Source organism: Lucilia cuprina, chromosome 5, assembly GCF_022045245.1.
Source record: "Lucilia cuprina isolate Lc7/37 chromosome 5, ASM2204524v1, whole genome shotgun sequence".
NCBI classification, from domain to species: domain Eukaryota; kingdom Metazoa; phylum Arthropoda; class Insecta; order Diptera; family Calliphoridae; genus Lucilia; species Lucilia cuprina.
In genome coordinates this window covers 51085584-51110438 of record NC_060953.1, presented here as the reverse complement: position 1 = coordinate 51110438, position 24855 = coordinate 51085584, and the positions used below count along the sequence as shown (strand labels likewise).

The 24855-nt window shown below is 30.3% G+C and overlaps 3 protein-coding genes across 5 annotated transcripts in view; all 3 read right to left on the bottom strand.

Moving 5' to 3' along the window:
• Positions 1 to 8317, bottom strand: part of LOC111689584 — an 89448-nt gene extending 81131 nt beyond the window's left edge. The window contains exons 1-2 of one of the 3 annotated variants that reach the window (XM_046950914.1): positions 8282 to 8317; positions 576 to 788 (exon numbers count right to left, since the gene is read on the bottom strand). The gene's annotated coding sequence lies outside the window, so the exon portion shown is untranslated. Of the gene's footprint in view, positions 1 to 575; positions 863 to 8281 lie in introns of those variants that run through there. The other 2 variants (XM_046950916.1, XM_046950915.1) reach the window with 2 other exon arrangements.
• Positions 8318 to 12075: 3758 nt separating this feature from the next.
• Positions 12076 to 13345, bottom strand: LOC111676931 (mitochondrial 2-oxoglutarate/malate carrier protein-like). Its single transcript, XM_046952318.1, has 2 exons — positions 12272 to 13345; positions 12076 to 12205 (listed from the first exon to the last, which is right to left on the bottom strand). Exon 1 carries the CDS (start codon positions 13266 to 13268, stop codon positions 12336 to 12338), a length of 933 nt encoding a protein of 310 aa, XP_046808274.1. The 5' UTR covers positions 13269 to 13345; the 3' UTR covers positions 12076 to 12205; positions 12272 to 12335.
• Positions 13346 to 16128: 2783 nt separating this feature from the next.
• Positions 16129 to 17329, bottom strand: LOC111676930 (mitochondrial 2-oxoglutarate/malate carrier protein-like). Its single transcript, XM_046952164.1, has one exon. It carries the CDS (start codon positions 17257 to 17259, stop codon positions 16327 to 16329), a length of 933 nt encoding a protein of 310 aa, XP_046808120.1. The 5' UTR covers positions 17260 to 17329; the 3' UTR covers positions 16129 to 16326.
• Between the last annotated feature and the right edge of the window lie 7526 nt (positions 17330 to 24855).

The following is a 24855-nucleotide window of genomic DNA, read 5'->3' as shown; positions in this document are numbered from 1 at the left end:
ACTAGACTATAGACTAGACTATAGACTAGACTATAGACTAGACTATAGACTAGACTATAGACTAGACTATAGACTAGACTATAGACTAGACTATGGACTAGACTATAATGAAGTTCTGCCAAGAAGTACATATGTGCGTATAATTAACACTTATTACTTGATTAGTTATAATCTTTGTGACTTGTATATGTATGTATGTATATGTTGTTGTAAAAATGATAAAAAATACATGGGATTTTCTAAAGAGAAAAAAAATACCCATTATAATTAAACAATTTATAAAAATTTCGTATGAAAAAAATAAACAATTTGCCTATAGATACAATTTAAAGCTAATCATATCGTAAAATCAATTGACTGAATAAATTATTTTAAAACAAACAGATTTTCATCTAGACTTGATGTAGTAGTGTGTGGCCAGCAAACAGGTGTCTTAAATAAATCACTTTACTTAAAAGCACGATTTTTATACAAAATCGTGATCATGTTTTTAAGATAAAACTGCACATATTTAAGTACTATATGAATTTCTTAAATATTTATTAACAATCTTTATAAAAATTTTAAATACTTACATATATAATAATAAATCCTTTAACTGGTTTCTTGTTATTCTTTACAGCTTTTAAAATTAATCCATGGATGGTTTGTTTTACTTTTTGAAGGCCCCCAGTTGTCGTCACTTTCTACAGACAATTTTTATGGGTGAGTTATTTTATAAATATTTTTTTACTTTTAATTTTTTCACATTTGCTTTTTGCTGTTATTTTTAATTTTTACTTAATTTTCTTTAAAAAATAAATTCACACGGTAAACAATAAACACTTGGGAATTAAAGTGATATGTATAGACATTATATATCACCAATTACAAATTATAACTTATTTTCTATAAATGCTTTATAAACGTTTTCACTTCCTTCAAATAGCATTTTTAAAATAGAAGTCATATTGAAAAAACACAATCACTAATATTTTTGATCAAGATCGATCTGTGATCACTTGTCTTTTAAAGCAACAGTCGATATTTTTTTAAAAAAGCATTAAAAAATATATGAATTTCTCAAAAAATATAACATTTTTAAATGATAGAATATACGATCTTATGAGTCGATCGGCGATAATTTAAAAAGATTTTTTTCTTAATGAACGAACAGTGATCATTCTAATATTTGAGTAGACAAATAAATTAAAACAAAAACTTTAAGACCCGATTAATATTTTATATAAATTTCGATGATCACTAATATGTCCGTTAAAAAAATGAAGTATTTAGGAAAATTTTTAAAATAGAACAGAAGACTGAATGGTGATCGATATTTTGTCCTAAAATTTATATCATTATTAATCTTTTTAATGAACATTTAAACAAGACATTAAAAACTGATCAGTCATATCCGTAATAACATTGGATATAAGAGTGCAATCAGAATGAACCTGATATGTGATCATGTATTCTTATTTTCATGGATAGTCTTAAATCAATTTCTTCAAATCAGAAAATAAGTTTTATAGGATCGGTCTATGATCTTAAGATCAATGTTTTATAATCATACAATCTCAAGACACGGAAAGGAACACGATCAGTCGGCGATCGTTTACATTTTTTAATATTTTCTATAAGAAAATTTTAATAAGCTTGATTGACTTAAACGATCATGTGTTACGATTATAGGATCATATGATATTAAGAGTAATTCAAACGATCGGTGATCAGTTACATTTTTAAATTGATATTTCCTATTAGAAACTTTTTTCTGGATAAATTTTCTTGAGATGTGATCACTCTTTGAAGATCTTAAATTGTTGATAACTTTTGAAATAAGAGTGTTATAGAAAAAAGAATTTCGATCTACGATCACACAAGTTTTATAATCATATAATGTCAAGACACGAAAATAAACTCGTTTGGTAGGTGATCGTTTATATTTTTCAGTATTTTCTATAAGAAAATTTAAATAAGCTTGATCGTCTAATACGATCATGTGTAATATTCATACGATCATATTACATTAAAAGTTACTTGATCGATTGGTGATGAGTTACACTTTAAAATCGGCATTTGCCGATTATAAATTTTATTTCTGGATAAATTTTCTTGATACGTGATCACTTTTTAAAGCTCTTAAATCGTTAGTAACTTTTGAAATAAGATTTTTATACAAAAAAGAATTTCGATCAACGATCACGCAAGTTTAGTAAATAGTAAAGCTTTTGGAATTTTATGATTTAATTGTTTTACGATCTCAATTTTATGCATCATGGTTCTCATTTGGTAACTAATCGTTTAAATAAGAAAATTACATTAAAATGCTCGCAATTATCAAAACATTGTTTAAATAAAGAAAATAAGCTATACGATCAATATTTTATGATTATAGGTTCTTAAGACATGAAAAAAAAGTCAATCGATCGATACAAAATAACAATTTTCACATTGAAATTTTTCTATTAGAGAGTATAAATCCTAAATAATTGGTCTTGACCTGCGATAGATCATTAATGAAAGATGTTAAATATTTTGATACTCTACACCACCATAGTGGGGAGGGTATTATACGTTTCCGGTGATGTTTGTAACGCTAAGTATACCGATCAATTCAGCATCACTTTCCGAATCGATTAAGATGGATAGGTCCTTATTTACTCTATCCCCCATATATCCCGTCTTTATGAAAATCACATTTTTCCAACAAATTGTTAAAATATTTCTGAATTAAGGCAAACCACCACATTTTTAACAAACTCAAGGTGTAGGGTATAATATAGTCGGGTGCACGACTATACTTTCCTATTTGTTTTTTTTTTTATATACAAACGTTTTATCGTAAAAATAATATCGATCTGCGATACCAAGCTTTTCGTATCAAGTACAATATTTAGAGAATTATGACTTTATTCTTTTATGATCTGTTTATTTTTATACAAAAGAGATCAATTTCATTGATCTGTGAACTTATTTGGCAAATAAGCGTTTAATTAAGAAACTGAAAAATAAAAATGTTTACAATAATCAAAGTATTACTGAATCAGGAAAATACGCTTGTCTTATACGTTTAATGTTTAATGATCGAACGATCTTAAGACAAGAAAACTTACATGATCAATTGGTGATCAGTTCAAAATTTCAAATCGATATTTTCTGTTTTAAACTCTTTAGTTTTTATTTCTTAATAAATAGTCATGATCTCTGATCACTCACTTTTTTCAACGAGAATGTAGATCAACGATCATATAATTTCAAATCAATATTTTCTACTTTAAGCTTTGAAGTTTTTATTTCTTAATAATTAGTCGTAATCTCTGATCACTCACTTTTTTTCAACAAGAATGTAGATCAGTGATCATATATATTTCAACAAGAATCTTGATCAGTGATCATACATATTTCTAAAAGGATAGAAATTTAAAATTTTATAATTTTATACATTTATACGATCTGATTATTTTTATACAAAATACTCACTGCTATTTAATCGATTTTTTAGAAAACATTTTTCCTCACTGTTGGTAGTAAATGCTGATGAACTATATATTCATAATATTATGTACTTGTACTAAATAAAATTTTATATTTTCTTTCATTTCAAATGTTTTTATATGGAGGCAAAAAACACTTTGAAGATTTAATTAACACTTCCGCAATATTATTTTTATTATTTATTCTCTTATTACTTGAGATTTATTTTTTTTTCAAATTTAAACTACTATTTTTTCTTTCTTAGACATAAATGATTTTCTGTTTTCTTGAACAAAAAAAAAAAAAAAACAAAAATTATTTTAAATTGAGTTTAAATGCGATTGTCACCGTTTTTCTTTTTTTGTATATAATGAAGTTTGGTGTATGTTTTCTGTTGCATTTCTTTTTATTTCATTTCAATTGATTTAATCTAAATCAAAAATCTTTTGTTAAATAAACAAGAAATGAAAAAAAAAAAAAAACGTATTGCGGTTTAGTATTGCAATGCTCAGGGTGTGAGTTTTATAAAAAAGATTTTCTAGGGAATTGTGAAGAAAATAAGTGAACACTACTTGAACTCATAGCAATTTGGAATGTATTGAAAGTTATTTGAAAAATGAAACGTGTTTAATTTAAGTATTTGTTTAAGTTTTTTTTCTAAGAAATGTCCTTTTTACGATCGCAATTGCAGCTAAACTATTTGCCTTGTTAGTAAACAGGTCTTTTAATGATGAATTGACTTTTAATTAAAGATTTATTTTTAGAAAATTTTATTTTCAATATTTATATTAATTGACTTTTAATAATCTCAATTTGACCCTAAAGCATTTCTATAAGAAGACGAAAAAATATATTTGTTATTAAGTTTTTTTTAATATAAATAATAATAATAATAATTAAGAGAATGCAAGCGTAAAAAAACAAAATTAGATGATCTCAACTTTTTGAGTGGAATTTTATTATATATATTTTTTAATGCATATTTTAAATAAAGAAATGCTTTATAAAAACGACACATTTATAATATTTGCAAGCAAGGCTTAGAAAATATATAAAACTATATTAAAATTAGCAACTTAAAAGCAGATGATAATGATTTTTTAAATTTGTTTTGATCATGTAGGTGTCGATCGGTAATCCCTTTTATATTTCTTATAACTTTGTAAATCAATGTTTAAATAACAAAAGATGTTCGATCACTAATCATCTTTTAAAAAAGCTTTAAATTAAAAATAGTTCGATCTTGTTGATCATTTAATTCTCTGATCATAAATCTATATATTTTCCATGAGAATTTCTATGATTGCTCTAAAGAAGTAATTTTTTAGCAACTTTTAAAAGAAACATTAAATTAAGATCGATTAGTGATCATTATTCATAAATCTATATTATTTAGGAAGAACTTAAAAACTCCATTTAACCCTCATTAGATCATAAAGGTTGCTCGATCTGTGATCATTCATATTTCTTATCAAAATCGTTACGAAATTAGCTCGATCTGTGATCGCTCTCAAAACATTTAAATCAGTCTTAAATTATGATAGATTAGGGATCATTTTAATATATATCTCTATTATCTACAGAAATCTCTGAAACTCTTTAATGCTCAAAAATATCGTAAATAATCTTTAGTTAATATAAATATATTTCATGGAAAAATAATTCAATATCTGATCGCATCCAAAAACTTTACGTTAATGAAAAACATTAATTTGAGATCGATGAGTGATCCTTCATTTGTATTTTGTAGGAAGACCTTTAAATTTGCATAGAACCGTCATTATATCATCGAGGTTGCTTGATCTGTGATCATTTTTTCATATCAAAATCAATAGTTGTGTCAAAAAGATCGTAACGAAATTAAATTAATTGCTCTCAATACTTTTAAATCTTTAACAATTCAGAAAAGAAATCTTAAATTATGATCTGTTAGGAAATTATTTTCTAAGTCAGTAGTTAACATGAATATATCAGAGAAAAAACTGATATATTCAAAAATAACCAATATACTTATTTTGCTTGATTAGTAATCATAAAACTTTTTATTCTATGAAAATTTTCCGAATTCTTTAAGAATTCAAAAAATGAGGTAAAAGAAAGATTTTTAATAAAAAATGTATACTTTGTGTAAGAAATTGAAGTAAGATCAGTGATCACTTCCCAATCAAAATTTAAAATCTCAAAATAAGCGTATTGATGCTTATTTTCAGGGAATATCTCAAAAACTTTCATGCTTTTCTAGCATGAAGCCCAGAAGGGAAGTAATCAGAGCTATCAGAGTAAATCTTATGTGATCCATCACAAAGGATTAATTCCTTCTCATCGGAATTGTTTTCAATTTATACGAAGATGTTTCCATCCGATTATTCTACTAGTATATGGATTGAGAAAGTTTTCTTTTAAAGAAATTTCTTTTGAATTATCCGTTGATTCAGAGCTATCAGTATAAATCTTATGTGATCCATCGATGTTAATTAATTTTATTTCATTTATACGGAGATGTTTTCATACGGTTGTTCTTCTAGTTTATGGATTATAAGATTCATCAGGGAGGATCAATTTGATCTCATTTAAATTGTGTTCAATACAGACGGAGATGTTTCCATTCTGTAGTTATGAATGGCACAGCCGATCCTATGTTTTCATTGCTTTTTATGTAAGGATTCTGGACTGTAAGACAATTATGAACAACTCGATCATTCGCGATCAAATTGCACCTGTGGTGGCATTGTAAAACTTTTGTTAGTTTAAGAATCTTATGCGAAACAGCATAGAGAATTAATTTCTATTCATCGGAATCGTTTTCAATTTAGACGGTGATGTTTCCATCCGATTGTTCTCCTGAGCTATGGATTGATGCGATCAGTATAGATCTTAAGCGATCCATCGAAATGCATTAATTTTATTTCATTTGTACGAAGATGATTTCCTTCGGTTGTTCTTCTAGTTTATGGATTGCAATATCCTCTCTTGTTGATCAGTATAAATAATATGCGATCCTTTAGGGAGGATCAATTTCATCTCATTTGAATTGTGCTCAATTTGTACATTTATGTACATCATTGATCATCATTAATCTGTGCTGGCAATGTACAACTTTTGTTAGTTTAAGAAGAGAATAGTAGAATGGTTCCAGTGGTAATTAGGGTTCTATAAATCGACTTTCGAGTAATCGAACAATCAATCGACTTTTTGTCGAATAAAGTCGGAAAAAGTGAAAAATAGTCAAAAAGTCGGAAAAAGTCAAAAATAGTAGAAAAAAGTTGAAAAAAAGTCGACTAGTCGGAAAAAGTCAAAAATAGTCGAAAACAGTTGAAAAAAGTCGAAAAAAGTCGAATATAGTCGAAAACCGTCGAAAAAAGTCGGAAAGTCAAAAAAAGTCGAAAATAGTCGAAAAGTCGAAAAAAGTAGAAAAGACGACTAGTTACAAAATACTAATAGTCGAAAAAGCGACTTTTAACTAACTGAAAAAAAGTAAAAAAATCGACTTTCCATAAAATGTCGACTTTTAACTAAAATTATTGATGTCTGTATGTAATTTAGATATACATTATGTTTTTTATTGCTATGGCCCCCGGTTATCTTTCTCAGTCCCTCTAGAGATCGCTAGAAATCCTTTCAAATGATTGAGAATTTTCTAGGAATTGTTGAAACAAATAAGGCAGAAATAAGACTTTATGTGAAAAAAAATAATTTTAAATAAATGAGAATTATAAAGTTTTTTATCATCAAATCATAAATATATTATCTGTAGTTATATTTCACAAATTAAAAAGTTAAAAATTTATAAAAAATGTTCACAATCGATCGATATATTTAAATTTTTTTTATTGTAGTTTTCAATAACCTTTGAAATATTTGGTAAATTTTTTTCAAATTTTTATTTGTTTTATATAATTTTATTTAAAATTTCAATTTGTAAAAAACTTTACTTGAAGGAAGTCAAAGTCACGTCTCAAGATTTTCACACTGAGGCATTTATAGTAAAAAAAAACTTCAATGTTAATTATTTCTTTAAATATTTATATAATATATTTAGTTTTTTTTAATAAAACTATAAATTTGCTATTTTGTCAACTAAATTATTTTTTCTAAAAATAATATATTTCTTTTAACACAAACAATTTAAATAAATATTTATTTAAATGTATTATTTTCATTGAAGTATTTATACGCTTTTCAATTCCTTTTTTTGTGGAATTTTTCTTTCAATTTTTTTATTGTCAAACTTTCAAACTATTTGTCAAATTTGTTAACACTTAATTTTTTTTTAACCACAAGATCTTTTTTTTAATTTTTTTCCATTATTTAGCATATAAAATATTCATTTAAAATTTTTTATTTAAATATTTTATTTTCTTTTCATATCTCTTTTATAATTTTTATATTAACACAAGATAAAAACAAATAATTTTTTTTTAATATTTTACTATTATTTAGTAATACCGCTAAACACACGTACTTAGTACACGAAGTTTAAAACTAAATGAAAAAAAATCCACAAACGTTGAACAAAATTTATATTTCATATGAGGAAAACCAAAAAAATAATAAAAAAAAAAATCAACAGAAGAGAGATAACGATCGTTTTTATTACATTTAATGCGTTTAAATTACACAAGTTAAATGACACTTGATTATGAAAAATTATTTTATTTGATTCTTTTGTTATTCTTGCTGCTGCTACTACTACAACTACTGGCTGTTGATTCTAATTTAAGTGCTTGAATTATAATAAAAAATGAATGAGCGAACCGCTGCAGTTAACAAGATACTGCTTAATATATACATTTGTATAAATTTTTTTTTTAAATTTATTTACTTTTTTTATTTTCACTTTTTTTTACACTTTTTCCACTTTATCTCTACTACCAGAAGGAGATCCAACCGCACGATCGAACTGCAAAAATACGACTGATAAGCATTTTTAAAATTTAGTTCTACTAAACCAAACATCCAGTCATATTCTTCCCAACTCAGGCCGTAGTTGTACCATAGTAGTCTCTAATCTAAACATTATGATGAAAGTGATATTGTTCGTTTCGTTTCGCTCGTTTGTTTGTATGTGCGAGTATATTTTTAATGTTCAAAATTTTAAGTGCAAATAGTGTAAAATACATGTTCAAATTGGTGTGCTTTTTTTTCTATAGCATGCAATAAAAAATAAATTTAGATAAAAGTTCTTTAAGGTTAACTTAGCAACGATTGTATAGCAGCCATATCTTTGAAGGTGTGATTTATAAATTTCATATGTGTTAAGCTCTAATTAATAGGTGTGAAAGAACAGTGATGATCTTACACCATGTAAACATGTTAAAACGTAATAGTATAATTATCGAATATTTAGTCTATAGTGTAGTCTATAGTATAGCCAATAGTCTATTGTCAAGTATATAGCCTAGTCTATGGTATAAACTAAAGTTTAGTCTATAGTCTAGTCTATAGTTTAGTCTATAGTCTTGTCTATAGTCTAGTCTATAGTCTAGTCTATAGTCTAGTCTAGAGTCTAGTCTATAGTCTAGTCTATAGTCTAATCTATAGTCTAGTCTATAGTCTAGTCTATAGTCTAGTCTATAGTCTAGTCTATAGTCTAGTCTATAGTCTAGTCTATGTCTAGTCTATAGTCTAGTCTATAGTCTAGTCTATAGTCTAGTCTATAGTCTAGTCTATAGTCTAGTCTATAGTCTAGTCTATAGTCTAGTCTATAGTCTAGTCTATAGTCTAGTCTATAGTCTAGTCTATAGTCTAGTCTATAGTCTAGTCTATAGTCTAGTCTATAGTCTAGTCTATAGTCTAGTCTATAGTCTAGTCTATAGTCTAGTCTATAGTCTAGTCTATAGTCTAGTCTATAGTCTAGTCTATTGTCTAGTCTATAGTCTAGTCTATAGTCTAGTCTATAGTCTAGTCTATAGTCTAGTCTATAGTCTAGTCTATAGTCTAGTCTATAGTCTAGTCTAGTCTAGTCTATAGTCTAGTCTATAGTCTAGTCTATAGTCTAGTCTATAGTCTAGTCTATAGTCTAGTCTATAGTCTAGTCTATAGTCTAGTCTATAGTCTAGTCTATAGTCTAGTCTATAGTCTAGTCTATAGTCTAGTCTATAGTCTAGTCTATAGTCTAGTCTATAGTCTAGTCTATAGTCAAGTCTATAGTCTAGTCTATAGTCTAGTCTATAGTCTAGTCTATAGTCTAGTCTATAGTCTAGTCTATAGTCTAGTCTATAGTCTAGTCTATAGTCTAGTCTATAGTCTAGTCTATAGTCTAGTCTATAGTCTAGTCTATAGTCTAGTCTATAGTCTAGTCTATAGTCTAGTCTATAGTCTAGTCTATAGTCTAGTCTATAGTCTAGTCTATAGTCTAGTCTATAGTCTAGTCTATAGTCTAGTCTATAGTCTAGTCTATAGTCTAGTCTATAGTCTAGTCTATAGTCTAGTCTATAGTCTAGTCTATAGTCTAGTCTATAGTCTAGTCTATAGTCTAGTCTATAGTCTAGTCTATAGTCTAGTCTATAGTCTAGTCTAGAGTCTAGTCTATAGTCTAGTCTAGAGTCTAGTCTATAGTCTAGTCTATAGTCTAGTCTATAGTCAAGTCTAGAGTCTAGTCTATAGTCTAGTCTATAGTCTAGTCTATAGTCTAGTCTATAGTCTAGTCTATAGTCTAGTCTATAGTCTAGTCTATAGTCTAGTCTATAGTCTAGTCTATAGTCTAGTCTATAGTCTAGTCTATAGTCTAGTCTATAGTCTAGTCTATAGTCTAGTCTATAGTCTAGTCTATAGTCTAGTCTATAGTCTAGTCTATAGTCTAGTCTATAGTCTAGTCTATAGTCTAGTCTATAGTCTAGTCTATAGTCTAGTCTATAGTCTAGTCTATAGTCTAGTCTATAGTCTAGTCTATAGTCTAGTCTATAGTCTAGTCTATAGTCTAGTCTATAGTCTAGTCTATAGTCTAGTCTATAGTCTAGTCTATAGTCTAGTCTATAGTCTAGTCTATAGTCTAGTCTATAGTCTAGTCTATAGTCTAGTCTATAGTCTAGTCTATAGTCTAGTCTATAGTCTAGTCTATAGTCTAGTCTATAGTCTAGTCTATAGTCTAGTCTATAGTCTAGTCTATGGTCAAGTCTATAGTCTGGTCTATAGTCTAGTCTATGGTCAAGTCTATTGTCTAGTCTATAGTCTAGTCTATAGTCTAGTGTATAGTTTAGTCTATAGTCTAGTCTATAGTCTAGTCTATAGTCTAGTCTATAGTCTAGTCTATAGTCTAGTCTATAGTCTAGTCTATAGTCTAGTCTATAGTCTAGTCTATAGTATAGTATATAGTCTAGTCTATAGTCTAGTCTATAGTCTAGTCTACAGTCTAGTCTATAGTCTAGTCTATAGTCTAGTCTATAGTCTAGTCTATAGTCTAATCTATAGTCTAGTCTATAGTCTAGTCTATAGTCTAGTCTATAGTCTAGTCTATAGTCTAGTCTATTGTCTAGTCTATAGTCTAGTCTATAGTCTAGTCTATAGTCTAGTCTATCTAGTCTATAGTCTAGTCTATCTAGAGTATAGTCTAGTCTATCTAGTCTATAGTCTAGTCTATAGTCTAGTCTATAGTCTAGGCTATAGTCTAGTCTTTAGTCTAGTCTATAGTCCAGTATACAGTCTAGTCTATAGTCTAATCTATAGTCTAGTCTAGTCTATAATATAGTCTATAGTCTAGTCTATAGTCTAGTCTATAGTCTAGTCTATAGTCTAGCCTATAGTCTAGTCTATAGTCTAATCTATAGTCTAGTCTATAGTCTAGTCTATAGTCTAGTCTATAGTCTAGTCTAAAGTCTAGTCTATAGTCTAGTCTATAGTCTAGTCTATAGTCTAGTCTATAGTCTAGTCTATAGTCTAGTCTATAGTCTAGTCTATAGTCTAGTCTATAGTCTAGTCTATAGTCTAGTCTATAGTCTAGTCTATAGTCTAGTCTATAGTCTAGTCTATAGTCTAGTCTATAGTCTAGTCTATAGTCTAGTCTATAGTCTAGTCTATAGACTATACATGAATAGATTAAAATTAAAAACTATTTATTTATAACAATATTTTAAATAAAATTAATTTTACATACAGCGCCCGGTGTTTTGGTTTTTCACATTTCAACAATTAATTTTTATACTTAAATAATTTATAACAGGTTTTTTTTGCTATTATTAAATTTATTAGTGTAATGAACTATTAAACTAAAAAAAGTGCATTTATTTAATATTAAAATAACAACAACAAAAATTTTATGAAAATTAACAATTATTTTTATTTGGACACATTGAAACTTCATTGTTCTACAACAATTGCAACTATTAATCATGTAGCTGTTGAGGCAGCTGGTGTTGGGTGGACTCATGGCTGATGTCAACCAAAAATTTATGGTTGATATTGTTTTTTATTATAGACATTTTTTTCAAGTATTTTACAAATTAAATAATAATTAGCATAAAAAAGAAACAATTTTAACAAAAGTATTAACATGATACAAATACAATTATTCGAAGTTCATTTACATTTGAGTAGACAAATTAATTCATCTAATTAGTTGTAAATAACGTCATAATTAAATAAATTTATACATTTTAAATTACTGGTAGCACAATATATAACAATTGTTGCAGTACAATTAGTAGCAGCTGTAGTAGGTGCTGCTAAATTGGCAACAATCTAAAAGCCTCAGGTGTGGTTGTTTATCCATATAAAAGACCACAATTATTTCAACATTTGGTTAGCAATACTAGTGAGTTTATAATAAATATGTTCATCAACAATATAAATTGTTTTTATTAACAACAAATATTACCACAATTGCAATGTTTATAAAACATAAAATTTTCATAATGAGCCCATTAAACTCCATCCTTAAATCACAAATTGGAACCTCCCTCCACTCCCAGAACATATTTATAGTACAACTTGTTATATTGCTCTAGGAAAACAAAAGTCAATATCGTATGTGGTGTAATACGAGCAAAATAGGGTGTAAAACCTTTCCACAAAGCCAACATTCCTTCTTTTCTAGAAATTTTCAACAAAACATCTAACGTTCCGGAGTATTCCGGCTTAGCTCCCACAGGAGTTTTCATATTTTGTATTCTAGTCTTAGCAATATCAAGTGGCATTGAGGCCACTGAAGTTAAAAGTCCCGAACAAAAACTTGCTGCCACATGTAAACCAAAACCCTGTGGCATTTGACAAGGGCCTTGATGTAGAAAATTTTTAACTTGACTATACGATGCCAATTGACACATATTTACTACCATGGCTCTGCCCACAGTGGGTAGGCAACCACGCCATAAACCCGCAAAACCTTCTTCCTTGAGTATTCGCCACAAAGCATCGATTACATTTTTATAGTTTCTTCTCTCTTTCTCTGATAATTTGCCATCGGTTACCATGCGTATTAAGGCCACCTCTGCGGGATTGCCTACAAAAGCACCTGCAGCTCCAGCCATTATACCCATAGACATACTGGCCGCTACAGTAGGGACTTGCTGACTGTTTCTTTTATAGACATCAATTAAAATTTGATAAACTCCCATTCGTGTAGTAGTATAGGTGGCCTGTCTTAATAAACCTGCTCCCAGACCTTGCCAACACTTTAATACACCCTCATTTTTTACCACTTTCAAAAGACAATCTAAAGAATTCTTATATTCTCTAGCTTTACCACCCACTCCAGCCATTTGCATGCGTGTTTTAACTAAATCCATGGGTTGTACAAAACAAGTTGCTGTCATGCCAGCACCACCACCTACAACGAATTTCACATAATTGGGCATCTTTTTTGAATCAGCCATGATTTGAAATTAGGTTTACAACAGGAAATTGGAAGACAATTAATTTTTTTACCGAAATTATAATATTGTTTATTTAATTTTAGTTTTATTTAAATAAGTGTTATAAATTGATAAATTTTTTAGTTTTAATTATATGCCAGGGATTAAAATTAAAGCTTTAAGTTATTAGAACTGAACTAGAATTGAACTGAACTAGAATTGAACTGAACTACAACTGAACTAGAACTGAACTGGAACTGAACTAGAACTGAACTAGAACTGAACTAGAACTGAACTAGAACTGAACTAGAACTGAACTAGAACTGAACTAGAACTGAACTAGAACTGAACTAGAACTGAACTAGAACTGAACTAGAACTGAACTAGAACTGAACTAGAACTGAACTAGAACTGAACTAGAACTGAACTAGAACTGAACTAGAACTGAACTAGAACTGAACTAGAACTGAACTAGAACTGAACTAGAACTGAACTAGAACTGAACTAGAACTGAACTAGAACTGAACTAGAACTGAACTAGAACTGAACTAGAACTGAACTAGAACTGAACTAGAACTGAACTAGAACTGAACTAGACTGAACTAGAACTGAACTAGAACTGAACTAGAACTGAACTAGAACTGAACTAGAACTGAACTAGAACTGAACTAGAACTGAACTAGAACTAGAACTGAACTAGAACTGAACTAGAACTGAACTAGAACTGAACTAGAACTGAACTAGAACTGCACTAGAACTGAACTAGAACCGAACTAGAACTAAACTAGAACTGAACAAGAACTGAACTAGAACTGAACTAGAACTGAACTAGAACTGAACTAGAACTGAACTAGAACTGAACTAGAAGAGAACTGAACTAGAACTGAACTAGAACTGAACTAGAACTGAACTAGAACTGAACTAGAACTGAACTAGAACTGAACTAGAACTGAACTAGAACTGAACTAGAACTGAACTAGAACTGAACTAGAACTGAACTAGAACTGAACTAGAACTGAACTAGAACTGAACTAGAACTGAACTAGAACTGAACTAGAACTGAACTAGAACTGAACTAGAACTGAACTAGAACTGAACTAGAACTGAACTAGAACTGAACTAGAATGAACTAGAACTGAACTAGAACTGAACTAGAACTGAACTAGAACTGAACTAGAACTGAACTAGAACTGAACTAGAACTGAACTAGAACTGAACTAGAACTGAACTAGAACTGAACTAGAACTGAACTAGAACTGAACTAGAACTGAACTAGAACTGAACTAGAACTGAACTAGAACTGAACTAGAACTGAACTAGAACTGAACTAGAACTGAACTAGAACTGAACTAGAACTGAACTAGAACTGAACTAGAACTGAACTAGAACTGAACTAGAACTGAACTAGAACTGAACTAGAACTGAACTAGAACTGAACTAGAACTGAACTAGAACTGAACTAGAACTGAACTAGAACTGAACTAGAACTGAACTAGAACTGAACTAGAACTGAACTAGAACTGAACTAGAACTGAACTAGAACTGAAACTAGAACTGAACTAGAACTGAACTAGAACTGAACTAGAACTGAACTAGAACTGAACTAGAACTGAACTAGAACTGAACTAGAACTGAACTAGAACTGAACTAGAACTGAACTAGAACTGAACTAGAACTGAACTAGAACTGAACTAGAACTGAACTAGAACTGAACTAGAACTAGAACTGAACTAGAACTGAACTAGAACTGAACTAGAACTGAACTAGAACTGAACTAGAACTGAACTAGAACTGAACTAGAACTGAACTAGAACTGAACTAGAACTGAACTAGAACTGAACTAGAACTGAACTAGAACTGAACTAGAACTGAACTAGAACTGAACTAGAACTGAACTAGAACTGAACTAGAACTGAACTAGAACTGAACTAGAACTGAACTAGAACTGAACTAGAACTGAACTAGAACTGAACTAGAACTGAACTAGAACTGAACTAGAACTGAACTAGAACTGAACTAGAACTGAACTAGAACTGAACTAGAACTGAACTAGAACTGAACTAGAACTGAACTAGAACTGAACTAGAACTGAACTAGAACTGAACTAGAACTGAACTAGAACTGAACTAGAATTGAACTAGAACTGAACTAGAACTGAACTAGAACTGAACTAGAACTGAACTAGAACTGAACTAAAACTGAACTAGAACTGAACTAGAACTGAACTAGAACTGAACTAGAACTGAACTAGAACTGAACTAGAACTGAACTAGAACTGAACTAGAACTGAACTAGAACTGAACTAGAACTGAACTAGAACTGAACTAGAACTGAACTAGAACTGAACTAGAACTGAACTAGAAACTGAACTAGAACTGAACTAGAAACTGAACTAGAACTGAACTAGAACTGAACTAGAAACTGAACTAGAACTGAACTAGAACTGAACTAGAACTGAACTAGAACTGAACTAGAACTGAACTAGAACTGAACTAGAACTGAACTAGAACTGAACTAGAACTGAACTAGAACTGAACTAGAACTGAACTAGAACTGAACTAGAACTGAACTAGAACTGAACTAGAACTGAACTAGAACTGAACTAGAACTGAACTAGAACTGAACTAGAATGAACTAGAACTGAACTAGAACTGAACTAGAACTGAACTAGAACTGAACTAGAACTAAACTAGAACTGAACTAGAACTGAACTAGAACTGAACTAGAACTGAACTAGAACTGAACTAGAACTGAACTAGAACTGAACTAGAACTGAACTAGAACTGAACTAGAACTGAACTAGAACTGAACTAGAACTGAACTAGAACTGAACTAGAACTGAACTAGATCTGAACCAGATCATAACTGGAAATAAACTAAATTTTTTAATAAAATTTTTTAATATTTTTTATTTGTATACATGTAAAATTACAATTTAAAGTTAAATTAAAATTAATTTCGTTGTTTCTGCAGAAATTTTTCGATAAATGCGGTAGTTTCACTTTCAAATTTCAGGATTTAAAAAAATGTTTTTTTGTTAAAAAAATGTAAAACGAATTCAACAAAACCGTATTTTTCTTTACAAACTCGAACCACCCTCAGTGCCTAAAACATATTTATAGTACAATTTATTATACTGTTCCAGAAATACGAAAATCAATATAGTTAAGGGTGTCAAACGGGCAAAATACGGGGTAAACCCTTTCCATAAGGCCAGGGGACCTTCGTTACGACAAACCCTTACTAGAACATCAATTGTACCAGAATATTCTGGTTTTGCTCCGGGAGCAGTCTTCATATTTTGTATACGAGTTTTAGCAATATCCATGGGGAGTGAGGCTATTGACGTAAGAAGACCAGAAAAAGAACTTGCACCAACATGCACACCAAAACCTTCTTTCATTTGTAAAGGTCCTTTTTGTAAATAGTTTTTTGCTTGACTATAGGAAGCCAATTGGCACATGTTCACAATCATGGCTCGACCTACAGTGGGTAGGCAACCTTTCCATAGGCCCGGCAAGCCCTCTTCTTTAAGAATTCTTGTTAAAGCGTCGGCTACATTTTTATAATTTCTTCTTTCAGCTGGCGGTAATTTACCATCGGTTACCATACGTATGAGGGCCACATCGGCAGGATTGCCTACAAAAGCACCAACGGCTCCCGCCATTATGCCCATACCCATACTTGCCGGTACCGTGGGGGCATGTTGAGTATGGCTTTTATATGCTTCTATTAAATTCTGATAAACACCCATTCTTGCTGTCGTGTAGGTAGCCTGTCTTAATAAACCAGCTCCCAAACCATGCCAGCACTTGAGTAAGCCCTCATTTTTCAGAACTTTCATTAGACAATCTAAGGAATTTTTGTACTCACTCTCCTTGCCACCAATACCTGCCATTTGCATGCGTGTTTTAACCAAATCCATAGGTTGTACAAATAGCAACCCAGTCATACCAGAGGCACCACCGATTATAAATTTCACATAGTTGGGCATTTTCTTTTCTTCAGTCATGTTGCTTTAGTTTTTTTGAGGTTTTAATTTAACGGAAATTTTCAATAGAAGAAAATCAAAATTTTGAAATGTTAAAAATTTAATATTATTAAAAAATTTAATTGATTTTACAGGGTTTTTTTGTAAAAAAAAAAATCAGTATTTAGTATTGATCTATAGTCAAGACTATAGACTTATCTATAGTCAAGACTATAGACTTATCTATAGTCAAGACTATAGACTTATCTATAGTCAAGACTATAGACTTATCTATAGTCAAGACTATAGACTTATCTATAGTCAAGACTATAGACTTATCTATAGTCTAGACTATAGACTGATCTATAGTTAAGACTGTAGACTGATCTACAGTCAAGACTGTAGACTGATCTATAGTCAAGACTATAGACTTATCTATAGTCAAGACTATAGATTTATCTATAGTCAAGACTATAGACTTATCTATAGTCTACACTATAGACTGATCTATAGTTAAGACTGTAGACTGATCTACAGTCAAGACTGTAGACTGATCTATAGTCAAGACTGTAGACTGATCTATAGTCAAGACTGTAGACTGATCTATAGTCAAGATTATAGACTGATCTACAGTCAAGATTATAGACCGATCTATAGTCAAGATTATAGACTCATCTATAGTCAAGACTATATGGCTATAGAACGATCTACAGTCACAGCTATAGACTGATATCTAGTTAGCAGTATATACTAATGAAGTCAATACTACATAGACTGTTCTTATAGTCCTTTTCTATTAATAATTCAGTCGACTCTTGCTGCATTCACATTGCACATTTTTTGAGATCTTACCCATTACTGCATTTTAGACTTAAATATTTAATCGCTCAAAAAACAATAAATTAACGGTTTACTACACAAAAGGGGGATCATCGAATGAATGAATAAATTATTGTGAAACTAAATTTTCTTCCTCCCATTAACAATTATAATCTATTGCTTTATAGTGGGTTAGCAACATTGTTGCTATATATATTTAACTATAGTTGTTGTTATTGTTGCATAATAAATAAGACAAGGCCATTTAGCATGCATCTCAAATTAACTCATTAAAGCTTTAATGTTGAAAATTATATGGTTGCGTTAATTAAACGCTAAAGATTTTCGTTGCAATCACAAGTTAACACAAGCATGCATTTAATCGCAAAATCCATTAATGCATATTTGCAAGTGTAAATATTCTAATGTATTGGCGGCGTTTCAGGTATATGTATACATATATCTACTTGCTCTACTTTGAAATGTTACACATTTGAGAATATTTTTTGTTTATTTTGATTATTTTACTGCATTCGTTCTAGTTTTAAATGTGTAATGAAGTAATAATAAAAGTTTAATTAAATTTATTATACCAAAGGAAAACTGTGAAGGTTAATAATAACAACTATTGAAAATTTTGTCTTAATAGTGAACGTTTTAATATTGTTATAATAGCAAAGCAAAAAATTATTAAAATTTTAATCCTTATCACCTATTCACAGACAAAGATAAACTTATAATTCAAATACATTTTTTGACATATATTTAAAATATATTAAAGAAAAGTTTATATGAATTTAATATTTAAGTAAGAGAGGGTACATTAATGATGGAAATAAAATTATGGCATTGACGAATCCATAATCTTAATAACTCTGCATTAAATTCAACCAATATCCTAGTAAAATAGTTTTTTTTTTTTGGGGTACAGTGACTGTATCCTATTCCCATTCAGTTAAAAATTTACGCAATAGTTTTAAAAGCAACCAAGAATGTAAAATGTGTAATGCTGATTTGTAACTAGTTACAAAACTAGTCAAAAGTTTTTTATTTTAACACTAGAATTGTTCGTATATTACGAAATGTGTGAATATGTTTCTGAGAGTGTGTGTGTGCGCTATGTTTACATGTCTGTGTGCAAATGCAGTGAATGTCATTTTCGTTTATAAATTGCAATGAGATCCTAATTAAAACTTCACGAATTTTATGATGATGATGATAATGTTGATGATAAGGTTGGTGGCGGTGCTGATGATGCTGTTGTATATTGGTGGTGTTTGGTAAATATGGTTAGAATGGTTTGGTGTTGTTTGTATTTATGAAGTTTTAAATTTTCCGTTAGTTAGGTACAGGTGAATTAAAAAAGTGAATTAACTAACTAACTGATCTGATTATGATCATAGACTGATCTAGACTATAGACAGTTCCATAGTAAAGACTATGAATTGACATATTACTAAGACTATAGACTGATCTATAGTTAAGACTATTGACTGATCTATATTAAAAACTATAGACTGATCTAATTTAAGACTACAGACTTATCTAAGTTAAGACTATAGACTGATCTGAGTTAAGACTATAGACTGATCTATATTCAAGACTACAGACTGATCTATATTCAAGACTATAGACTGATCTACATATATCAAAAACTATTGACTGACAAGACTATAGACTGATCTACATATATTAAAAACTATAGACTGTCAAGACTATAGACTGATCTATAGTTATGATCTATAGTCAAGACTTTAGACTGATCTATAGTCAAGACTACAGACTGTTCTATAGTCAAGACTACAGACTGTTCTATAGTGAATACTATAGACTTATCTATAATCAATACTATAGACTTATCTGTAGTCAAGACTATACTCAATACTATAAACTGATCTATAGTCAAGACTATAGACTGATCGACAGTCATGACTATAGACTGTTCTATAGTCAAGACAATCTACATTCAAGACTATAGACTGATCTATAGTCAAGACTTTAGACTAACTAATTAACTAATTAACTAACTAACTAACTAACTAATTAACTAACTAACCAACTAACCAACTAACTAACTAACAACTAACTAACTAACTAACTAACTAACTAACTAACTAACTAACTAACTAACTAACTTACTAACAACTAACTAACTAACAACTTACTAACATTGTTCAGTGCTATCGGGCCTTGAAGTTAACAATTTCTGGATTGCAGCTGTTGTTTGAGGAACTTTAAGGGAATTCGATCCCATAGATGCTGTCATGCGATCTTTTTATGAAGAAATGTTTGTGGGAAACCGATGTTTAGAATTCTTAAATTAATGTGAAGAAGACATACAATGTTTGCAATAGCAATGTCTGGGTCCCAAGATAGTTAAAAATAACTTCTAGGACATTGTTCCATGTGACCCCGTTTCTTCAATCAGAGTTGTATTTGTCTGTAATTTCCTTAATCGAAAGAACATTTAAGAACATTAAGTACCTGTTAGCCTCTAGTATCCTGGTAAGGATAACTTAAACTTAGAAAACTTTGATAGAAAATATAACACATAATATCGGTACTACCTCTTTTTACCAACTGCATTTGAAGTCTTCCATTGATATTACATGAATATGTTATAGTACATTTGTACATACATATTGTATTTATATACTTTAGAGCATACATTTCGGTATAAAAATTTCAAAGTGAGTTGCAACGATTTCCTCCCCTTTTAAATACAAGTACTCTTTTTACTTATAAATGGCGGCAAAAATCACAAATACTGTACAAATTTGACAATTCAATAATTAGTTTTTCACGTCATATCCATTTTTGCAATATCTGCTTATGGTTGTTGCATTTACGCCTCTCCCTCCAGTTAGTTCATTCTATATGGTACATATTTCATGTACAGAACTTTATCCTCGATTTGTAGTTGTTGTTGCTGTAGTGGTTATTGTATTTATGTGTAGGTAGAGCAGCATCAGCAGCAGCTGGAAGTTGTTACCAATCCACAAATCCAATTGTGGTTATTTTGGTTTATTGGAAATATGGTTAAATATTTTTCTTTGAATGTGATGATGATTTTTGCAAAAATTCATTTTATTTGACGGGCACATTAATGTACAAAATTATTATTTATGTGTATGTGTGTGTGTGTGTGCGTAGATTAAAAATGAGAAAAAGCAATCAAAATGCTTAAAATTTATTGTTTAGTTTTTATTAAATTTATTTAAAGTTGTTAACACTATAAAAATCAAGCTTTATTAGTTTAGTTAATAGCTGTTAGTGTTGCATATTTTTGGGCGAGTTAGGAAATTGCAGATATTTTTAGAACAAGCTATGAAAATGTTGATATTGAATTGAGTTCAATTAAAAGGAATTCTTAAGAATGTGTAAAACAATTTGGGGTTACTTAAGTATATCAATATTTCGAAATTATATAGATTGAGTTCAGTTTTCAAAATGTTTTTATGTAAATTAATTTGGCATTTCTAAATTTCTTCTTAGGAGTAAGAAAACGATAATTACTTAATTTTAGAAACCTTAAAGTATCCTCTATTTGTCTTCATAGTATTTCCCAGACTGTATAAAATGTGAAGCCAATTTGTTGGCCTTTGTAATTTAATGATCATTCAAAAGTAGCATTAATACATAAGGTTCATGTCTTCGCTACTAAGATGCTTAGTTCCTAAATCAATTTAGCAAAGTCAAACACTCTCATTGTTTTTAGTACACTTGCACGCAACGATAACTGAGATCAATTATACTCAAATTAGTTTATTATCTACTCTATCAATTAGGTTGTCTTTGATCATTACGCTGTGATGATCAGAGTGATAAGCACGTGATAACGGATACGTATTACAACAATTGAAAATTTTTGCTTTAAAAGATGACAGAAATATGAAATTATCCAAAGACAAGTTTATACTTCTAATGAACACACTTGTCCAACTTACAATCAGTGTTGTACGGTTGTATCGTAGTATGTCGTAATTTTTATACCCTACACCACTATAGTGGGGAGGGTATTATTTATTATTGATTGGGTTTTGCTTCAAAAAAAATGTATTTAAAAATTTGTATGAAATACTATGCTACAACGATACGGCAACGATTGTGAATCGTACAACTGTTTCTGGTATGAGCTGAATAAACCTTGAACATACGCTGGCAAAGAAGGGGAATTCAATGGCATCACTTGTTTTAATATCGTACATCCATGACTCTTCTCATTTATTTGACATATTCATTTTAGTTATATAGGTAGAGTCAGGCCGGTATGCTTTTTCATCCATTCCATATCCTAATGATTTGACATTAAATCATTCCCAAAGCTAAGCCAGCAGTCTGACAAATAGTCAATGCTCCCCAAAAAGGCAGTGATTTCCACTAACATTTAACCATCAGGTTGGCTCTAATTTGTCTTTCGCCACGGATGTACTTTTTGTAAAAGTGGGTGAAGACTTTAGTGATGCCTTTGAAAGTAAGAAAGTGAACACTTAAGCATTTTGTCTATGCACTAAGTGCTAGGTTAAATAGGCAGTTTTGAACTGTTGGGTTTTCTGAAAGGTATCAGTAGTTTTTTCGTCAACAGCACCGAATTTATACTCTGGACTAATAATTAAACCCATATTATCCTATCAAAAGTTTAATCATAAACGACATGAGCACTAAGAATAATGAAACTTTACCATGCTTGCTACCAGTAACAGATGAGAAGGATTCTCTGACCCCAAGTCAAATAATACCATTGATAGACTGAGGATATATTTTACACCACCTGTTTATAGCCCCGGCAGACTAGAGTTACTAGTAGAGCCTCAGAATCATTTCTGAGTCGATTTAGCGAGTCTGTCCGTCTGTCTGTCTGTCTTTCTGTCCGTGTAAACCTTGAAATCAAACTGTAGGTTTCAATTTTGGAGAGCTTTCATTGGGTAAAAAAGTTTTTTAGAAAGAAGGAAAGAAAGACCTTTTACAAAATGTTCAATAATTCGGGGAATTATTTAAAGCTGCGATAGTGAACAATATATTTTACACCACCTGTTTTTACAGCACCTGCAGACTAGAGTTACTAGTAGAGCCTCAGAATCATTTCTGAGTCGATTTAGAGATTTAGGTTCGTCCGTCTGTCTCTCTGTCCGTGCAAACCTTGAAATCAAACTGCAGTTCGCAATTTTTGAAATATGTAATTCAATGAACTTTTGCACATGATATTATTTCACCCTTTATTTCTCCTAGCCCCCCTACAACTAAACCCCCGAAGAGAGCTTGTAAATTTTGTTATCAAACTACAGGTCGCAATTTTGGAGATAATTCAATGAAGTTTTTCACATGATCATCTATGGTACCGTAGACGAAGCCCATTGAAAATGGTTACGGCTCATTATTTCACCTAGTCCCCATACAACTGGACCGCTTTTAAGTTCATAATTGTATACTCGTATCTTGACAAAAAGCTGCAAAACCAAGTTTTACACTAGCCTTGATGACCCTCATGAACTATATAATTATAGTTTTTCATATGACCCTATCCCCTATAAAAGGTGCCCTTTAAAATTGAACTTAGGCAAGTACATCTTAGGCAAGGTAAGATATAACATAAATGCTTGATTATGAAAACTAAATCACATATCCGAATATAATTTCTTGCTTGTTTTTTTGAATTGTACTAACTCTTCGATTTCTTTGTCACAATGGTTAACTCACATTTTACCCCCCCAACAATTCTTTATAACACATTATCTTAACATTATGACTTTTTAGTTAATCATTATTTAACATAAAAACATTCGTCTAACCGTTCAGTAAATTTCTCAGTCAGTCACTCATACCTTCACTTAGCCATCAATGTCCTAAACTCTCTTTATATTCATTCATTCATCCATCTATCCACTTATTCAACTATCTCATCCATTTATTCTTTAGTTATTTGTTCGTTTATTCACTTACTCATTCGTTCATTCATTTATTTATTAGCATACGTACTTTATAATACTTACAACAATTGCATGCAACAGCAATAGCAGCAGCTGCCATCATTTGTTGATTTGGCCAATATTTAGTCGGTGATGATGTCTTCTACCGTATTTTATGTCTTAAGCTTTGTATTACCATTTTTTTCCAATTTTGTACTTTGAAGTTTTATTGTAGTGTTGCTGGTAAATGATGAATTTTATTTGTGTGTGTGTGTGAAAGATCATGATGTTAAAGTTCTCTCAAGCATAAATTTTTTAGTGGCTTTCAATATAATAAAAATAATATTTCTTACTTTTGCGAAATAAATAATCGGTGTTAAGGTGACCAGATTTTTGAAAAATTTTCATAATTAAAGGGGAGTTTTTAGGTTTTTAGAAAGGGATTATAAAAACGCTATATTGGTCCAGAGTTTTGTTGTATGTAAAGTTTGATAGAGTCATGGGTAGATGATCTTTTAGCAACTCGCTATCGGGTCGTCTGTTGGATGGTGTCGTACATGTTGGGCGCAGTTTTTGTCTGTTACCTTTCTCTGGTTTCGTTTGGAACCTTCTTTATATCTCGCTGCTGCCTTAGTCACCTTAAACTGTTGTTGCTGATCAAGTACAGCTTGGTATTTTAAAGCAACCTTCCTTTTCTATTGTTAGCGGCATTCTTAGATATCCTGCCAAGAGTTTTCTCAATTCCTCATATTTTTGAAAGGGAGTACTTTTGCAAACCTAACATATAGTCCAAAGTCTGGCAACTTAAAACAGCAGCAACAACAACAATAATACAAAATAGATCTCTTAAATTTTCTACCGTTGCTGCTGATCATGCTGTTGTTGTTATTGTCGATGAGTTTGCCTACCAATA

Excerpts from the sequence above, each read along its gene's own strand:
- LOC111676930 (XM_046952164.1), bottom strand. The coding sequence starts at position 17,259 with ATGACTGAAGAAAAGAAAATGCCCAACTATGTGAAATTTATAATCGGT.
- LOC111676931 (XM_046952318.1), bottom strand. The coding sequence starts at position 13,268 with ATGGCTGATTCAAAAAAGATGCCCAATTATGTGAAATTCGTTGTAGGT.